The sequence below is a fragment of the Nicotiana tabacum genome, chromosome 3, assembly GCF_000715075.1.
Source record: "Nicotiana tabacum cultivar K326 chromosome 3, ASM71507v2, whole genome shotgun sequence".
NCBI lineage: Eukaryota > Viridiplantae > Streptophyta > Magnoliopsida > Solanales > Solanaceae > Nicotiana > Nicotiana tabacum.
The window spans coordinates 33,766,632-33,774,321 of NC_134082.1; the positions used below are offsets into that span (position 1 = coordinate 33,766,632).

General features: G+C 39.7%; 1 protein-coding gene across 1 annotated transcript; it reads left to right on the top strand.

Moving 5' to 3' along the window:
- The first annotated feature begins 1,453 nt into the window (after positions 1-1,453).
- LOC107813338 (F-box protein At4g18380) lies at positions 1,454-4,922 on the top strand. Its single transcript, XM_016638595.2, has 2 exons — positions 1,454-2,919; positions 4,523-4,922. Exon 1 carries the CDS (start codon positions 1,699-1,701, stop codon positions 2,875-2,877), a length of 1,179 nt encoding a protein of 392 aa, XP_016494081.1. The 5' UTR covers positions 1,454-1,698; the 3' UTR covers positions 2,878-2,919; positions 4,523-4,922.
- The last annotated feature ends 2,768 nt before the right edge of the window (positions 4,923-7,690 follow it).

Sequence of the window (7,690 nt, forward strand, 5' to 3'; positions counted from 1 at the left end):
TTTGGTGCTTGCACCACTTCATGCTTCTGTTCCTTCCTTTTCCACTGCTGGTGGTGAGGAGGCTTCTTTGATGCATTATTATTACCATGATTGGGGTTTCTTCCCTGACCACGGCCATGACCACGACTGGGGCCACGACCTCTTCCACGTTTAGCTTGGTGGAAGTTCGTCTCATCCACTTCAGGGAATAGACAAGAACCAGTAGGCTGGCTTTCATGGTTTTTCATTAATAGCCCATTATGTTGCTCGGCTATAAGAAGATGTGAGATAAGTTCAGAATACCTTTTAAATCCCATCTCTCGATATTGCTACTGCAGGAGCATATTCGAGGCATGAAAAGTGGTGAAAGTTTTCTCCAACATATCATGATCAGTAATATTATCACCACATAATTTCAATTGGGAAATAATTCTGAACATAGCAGAATTATACTCACTGATAGATTTAAAATCTTGTAGCCTTAGATGAGTCCAATCATATCGTGCCTGTGGAAGAACGATCATCTTCAGGTGGTCATATCTATCTTTCAAATTATTCCACAGTATGACTGGATCTTTAACACTAAGATCTCCATTTTCAGGCCCTCATCAAGGTGATGGCGTAGGAATATCATTGCTTTGGCACGGTCTTGGTGTGATGCCTGATTTTTGTCTTTGATGGTGTCTGTCAGACTCATCGCATCAAGATGAATTTCAGCATCAAGCACCCAAGACATGTAGCTTTTGCCCGATATATATATATATGGCTATAAATTCAAGTTTAGAAAGATTTGACATTATTTAGGAAAAGAAAGTTCGTACCTCTAATACTTTCAAAGTATTTGCCTGAGATGACAGAGTCTCGTGCTGATAACGTGTTATAAAATAAAGACTGTAAAGTAAAGACAAGTATAGAGAGAAACTGATATATTATTTGAATTCAAACTGATGTACATAATGAACTGAAATCTCTTCTATTTATAGAAGAAAGGAAGCTACTGTGTAAGCTGCTGTGTAAGCTGCTACTGCAAAGCTACTATGTAAGCTGCTATTATACCAGATATGGATAATCTTCTACTGAGAGCAATGTTTATCCATAACGGAGTACTGAATGGATAAGCTTATTGTACCCAGTATAGATAATCTTCTACTAGGGGTAATGATTATCCATAACGGAATACTGAAAGGATAAGCTCATTGTACCCGGTATGGATAATCTTCTACCGGGGGTAATATTTATCCATAATCGGGTACCGAAGTGATAAGCTTCTTCAGGAAGCTTATTTCCAATAGAGTATTAAATAGATAAACATATTTACGGCGGAGTCCCACATGGATAAATTTCTTCAGGGAACTTATTTACAACATAGTACTAAATGAACATTTATAATATAATATATTTATAACAAATAAAAATTATTGGGAAAAAAAAAAAGCAGAAACACACAACCACTCCAGCCTGCACACCCCACACCAGAGCGCACACACTTTATCCCCAAAACGCGCATAATATCCCCTCCTCCCCCACACCGTTCTCCCTCTCCATATCTCTCCTTCACCTTTCCCCTTTGTGTTGCTCACGAAAAAGAAAAAAGCTAAATATTCCTCTTCCTTATTCCGTTCTTCTTCTTCCCTAACCATGTCTGCTTTAATAGATCTATAAACCCTTTTCCGGTTTTTCTCAGAAAATCTCTTCCTCCTCCCCCCTTTCCCGGTGAAAATGGAGTCGATCAGGTCAGATCTACGGGGAAGGATATATCCTGAACCGGTTGATCACTTCGACCGGATACCTGACTCGGTTCTTCTCTTAGTCTTCAACAACATCGGTGATGTTAAAGCCTTAGGCAGATGCTGTTTGGTTTCGAAGCGCTTCAATTCCCTTGTCCCTCTTGTCGATAGCGTTATCGTTCGTGTCGATTGTGTTATCTCCGACGATGATTCGTCCTCTCCGTCCACGTCTAACGCCGTTACTTCCGCCGTTACCTCCGATAAGTCACGCCATCCTATCTCCTCCCTTTTCCGCCTTGTTTTCTCTGGCCTTCTTAAACCCTTCCAATCCATTTCCCAATTCATCTCTGTTTCTTCTCGACATGCTGGAGCCTCTGCGTCCGCGGATGATGTTGATGGTGATTTTGATCATACATTTGTGACCCACCATTCCCCTACACAAGTTTTGAAGAATTTCAATGAGATCAAGTTTCTGAGAATTGAATTGCCTAGTGGTGAGCTGGGGATAGATGATGGTGTGTTATTGAAATGGAGAGCTGATTTTGGATCCACTCTTGATAATTGTGTTATCCTTGGAGCCTCCTCTGTCATCCACAGCAATAATAGTGTTAGAACCGAGGATGAACAGTGTAGAAATGGGTGGGAGAATGAGAATAACAATGACAACAACGTTGGTGAAGGCAATGTAGAGATGGATAACGGGAGCATACCGGAGTCGTTTTACACCAACGGGGGTTTGAAGTTGCGCGTAGTGTGGACAATTAGTTCGCTAATTGCAGCGTCTGCGAGACATTATCTGCTGCAGCCAATAATAGCAGAGCACAAAACACTGGACAGTTTGGTATTGACAGATGGGGATGGACAAGGAGTGTTGTGTATGAATAGGGAACAGCTGGAGGAATTGAGGGTGAAGCCTTTATCAGCTTCGTTGGCTTCGAAGAGGACTTTGGTGCCTGCGCTGAATATGCGCCTTTGGTATGCCCCGCATTTAGAGTTGCCTAATGGAGCAGTGCTCAAAGGGGCGACTTTGGTGGCGATTAGGCCCTGTGAGCAGCCGCCTAAGAAAGAGGATGGGAATTGGGTAGCTGCCGCATTTGAGGAGCCTTATGGGACGGCTGCGAGGATGTTGTTGAAGAGGAGGACTTATTGTCTTGAGATGAACTCTTTCTGAGCGTAGAGTTCAAGTGGTTGGATAGATTCAGGCATTTCTGAGGTAATTTCTTATACGGTGCTTGTTATGAATTTGATAGGAAAAATAATCTTAGTTATGAAATGAGTCCACAACCAGCGAAATAGATAATGAGGATTTTGTATAGCTGACCCAAACTAGCTTGTCATTGTGGCATTGTTGTTGGGGTATAGTAATTTGTAGATCTGTCTGTAATGTATGGATAAATTGACTCTGGATTTAGCTTAATAGGGTTGAAAATCTTACTGTTACAATTTATATTTACTTTGACCACTGGATCTGCCCGACTTTATCTATGTCATCCATTTATGCATGGGTTTTTAGTTGGTTTTTGCCCTTCATTTATTGTGATAAGGATTTCTTAATCTGTTTGATAATTAATGTTGTATGCATTTGGGTCTTATTCGTAGGTCTGCACATGATCCCTCCTGATTCAGTCATAGCACTGTGTTGTTGAATTCTGTTACATACCCGTTTATGTGGATTCTCCTAAAAAGAGATTGCATTAACCGAATTATGCAATATCATATTCCTGATTGGGTTTGATATCTTTGTTTTTGTGCCAACATGTAAATGAGAGGACATATTTTCGGACTTGGTTTCTGAATTCAATTGGTCTTTGTTTGACAAAGTTTTAGCTGATGAATCCTGGTCAATTCCGATGAGCGTTTCTTTGAGTGAGGGCTAATTTTTAATACATGGTTTGGTTCAATTAAATTGGGCCTCTTGCCTTCACTTATTTTCTGTAATAGTTCCTTGGGTTGAATTCGTTTTTGAGGAATTTTCATAAACCATTATAATTTAGAGCCTAGTAACTATACTTTGCCTAATTACTATGTGTAGCTACTATTCAGTTTTTACCAACTTGTATCACTTGTTTTCAAACGTGCAACGAATAAAACTTGTGTCAACTGTATTCGTTCGGCAACAAATACAACGTGTATCAATTGTATTCATTTACGCAATTGTATTTATTCGTTCAACGAATGCAATATGTATCAACTGTAACCAATGCGAAATACAAGGGTGTATACAATGGATACAACTTGTATCGATCGTATACAGGGTGTATATAAACACAACTAAGGCGAAATACAGAAATACAGAAAAATAAAATGTTCTTGTTGAGAGTCGAACTCAAGACCTCCGCTAACTAAGCAGGCGCTCTAACCAACTGAGCCAGGAAAGCTTGTTGCTCTCTTGTATCAGTTCAAAACAATTAATTTCTTATATCATGGATTTGCTTTAAGATTCAAATATAGCTATAAATGGCAAATTTGCTGAAAGTATAGCTACGAATAGTAAATACAATGCAAATGTTTGATGTTACGCTTAATTTTCCCTTTGTTTTTTGTGAATCTAAATGACGCTCGGCAGCTTAAAGAGATTTGCTCTCTGCTTATGACAATGCACTAATATCATGCATTTATGTCCTATCATAGCTGACTTGCTAAAGTATTGCTAAAGCTGCTTTTGGAGTAGCTTTTCTTTTGCATATATAATGCAGTTGTTTCTTTTGGCTTTGGTCTGCTGTCTTTTGAGATTTGCATAATAATTAATATTGGTTTGTATGTCCACACTTGTCACTTTCTGTTCATATAGATTAAATTGTTTTCAACTCTTTCAGGGGAAACATATCTTCTAGGGAAGGTGGATCAGCTCATCATGAAAAGCAGAGGAAGAGCACAATTTTGGTTTGAGCTAGCTTGCCCCTGAGTTGTTTGATCAAGGCAGCCTTGATTCTAAAGAAGAATTGCCTATTGTTAGCTGGCAATGAGCTTTAAATCGACCCAATTTATGTGCTCAAATGAATAGATACAGGCATCTGCTTTAGTTTTAGTTTTGGGCATATGCTTCTAAGGGTGCACATAAAGCTTCCGGATTGATGTCATGAGAGCTTTGTGCCTTTGTAGTCATACACATTTGATAGTTACCTGTCTCTGTGAATAATGTAGGTATGCATGTCATATACTTTGTCATGTACCTTTAAGGATGATTGAACAATGAAATGTGCACTGCATTTCTGCATTTGTTGATGTTCTTACTATAGCTAGTATTATAGTGAAATGGTAAAGCAATCTTTTCATGGTTTTTTAATTTTTCGCCAGTGGAGCGCTATTAGTAGCATACATGAAGGTGATTAATTGCATTTGTGACTGAAGCAGGGTGAATTCTGCTGTGATCTTCACTTTGTCAATGGTGGAGATACCGTAGTGTTCATATGAATTTTGACTACTGAGTAGGATACTGATTAATGTGGATATACGCGTAGTCTTGGTGAGCAGAGTTAGCCAATGCTTATACCGGTGGGGGTAGCAGGTGTCCGGTTGAATAGTCGAGGTGCATGCTAATTGGTCCAAGCACCACTGTTTTCAAACCAAAAATTGAGGCCAACTGGTCTAAACATAGATGTTGGCTTTGCGAAATTTATGAGTCAAAGCTGCACTCTTATCAGTCCTGTGCCTTAATTTTCCTTCAGTAGATATGCAATTGTTAGTTTTCTGAAACTCTGGTCCTCATAACCATGGATGGCATATTTATGGTTGAAAAATCTGATTGTACTATGTTTAGACCAAGTTGGCCGCAAACTATCTATGATTAGTTAGATGCTGAAGGTCTGGTTTTACGAAAATCGTGCCCTGCATTTTCGAAAAGCTATAAATAGTTACTCCAACCTCAATGAACTGAACCCTTCACTTGCCAATGTCACTTACCAAATGAAGTTACTCTTCTAATTATTTCGGAATCATCCAAGACCAACATTGAAAATCAGATGAAATATTTGTCGGTTCTTCAAAAAGCAGGAAAGCAGTTACTTGAGTCCGAAACCCAATTGTGATTCTTTTGGACTCAAAATACATAAATAGGTGGAAAAAAAAGTTACATTTTTATATATAGCGCCACAATAGCTGGCGCTATACATTAACAGTAACGACACCGTTAATGTATAGCGCCAGGTATTGTGGCGCTATACTGTAAAATCTGACACGCCCAGGTATAGCGCCACAATACCTGGCGCTATACATACATTTTATATATAGCGCCAGGTATTGTGGCGCTATACTCCTTTTTCCTGGCCCCACCAACAATTCCTGACTTCAATAATTCAAAAGCATATAGTGCCAACTTTTTGGGCGCTATATATATATATATATATAATTCCCGGCTAGCCATTTCCTATATAAAGAGGTTAAGATTGTATAGAAATTCATTCAAAAAAAATTTTAACTCTTGTTGAAACGTTTATTGTTGTTAAATTCTCCAACAACAACAACAACAACAACCCAGTATAATCCCACTTAGTGGGGTCTGGGGAGGGTAGTGTGTACGCAGACCTTACCCCTAACCTGAAGTAGAGAGACTGTTTCCAAATAGACCCCCGACATCCTTCCCTCCAAGAACTTCCCACCTTGCTCTTGGGGAGACTCGAACTCACAACCTCTTGTTAAATTCTCCAACATTTTTTCATTATGTCTGAAGAGCGTAGAATAAGAGTTTCATTATATTGGGAGGGAGGGGGGTGAGGTTGTGATGGAGAATAACTCTGTGGGCTACAGTTTACCTGCTCAGTGTCATGTTAAATTGCCACTTACAATAGAGTACGATAAATTGATATCGTTGTTATGCAAAAAAATGAGTGTGAGGAAACGTTCAGTGCTACTTAAAGTAACTGGAAGATATCCGTATTTCGTCACTCCGCAAGGGGTTGCTTTTTTACTCGGAGTTTAGCATCGACGATAATGAAACTTTGAGTGATTTTCTGAGGACTCCGGACGAATGCCGGGAATTTCTTGTAATCAAAATGTTGGAGATGTACGTGAAGGTTGAAGCCGTTCCAAAAAATGAGGTTGTGCGTAGTAGAGATAACCCCCAGTCATCGGGTGATTATTTTGGAGCAGTTTTTGCCGGACAGGTTCCGGATGAAAGAGTTTTCCTTGATTTAAACTTATCACCGCCGGCGAATGAGCAGCGAGAAAATAATTTATACCCTGCTTTCCATAATTTACAAGACGAGTGGTAAACTTCAATTTTCATTTGTGTTAATTATGTATATTTTTGGCGTATTGAATTTGTATTAACGCTCATATATTTAATAGGGGTACTGACCGGATATGAATTTTACAAGTGGCCCATCCGGTAGTCATCACCTAATTGAAAACGTCCATCATGGAATTTCATCATATTACGACTTGTAAGTGAAGTGATATAGCCATATGGAAAGCATTTATTAATTCAATAGCTTATATTTTTGTTGGTTGTGCAGTGAAAATGAGCAAGTTGAACCACCCGTACTCACTCAATTGACCGAAAACGACGTATTACATCGGGATCTGGCAGATGCACAGAGTGAGGAACAGAACAGTGATTACGATAACAATGCCGATGAATCCGGAGATGAGACACCCTTTTTTTGTGAGGATGGTGATGAGCAGGATGAGGAGGAAGTACCTAATTTGAAGAGAGAGACCCCTCTAGACGAAGAGTGTACGAGTCCGAAGTGCCGTTTCATTCAAGGGAGATTCATTACATTGATAACTTGCCAACCATGCCGGATGTGGAAGCTCTCACAAGGGATTTTGATGAAATCCGAACAGCAATGTGGGATGAGTCTAGACCAACGGTGCTTGCAAAGGGGATGCTTTTTCCCGATAAAGCGCGCTTAAGCAGGGCTTGCAAAATGAACAACGTAAAAGAGTGTCGTGAGATGCAGGTATGGGAGTCAAGTCCGATGGTATACAAGGTTGTTTGCCGCAGGTGGTTTTGGCCATGTAATTGGATGTTGCGTGCGACCAAG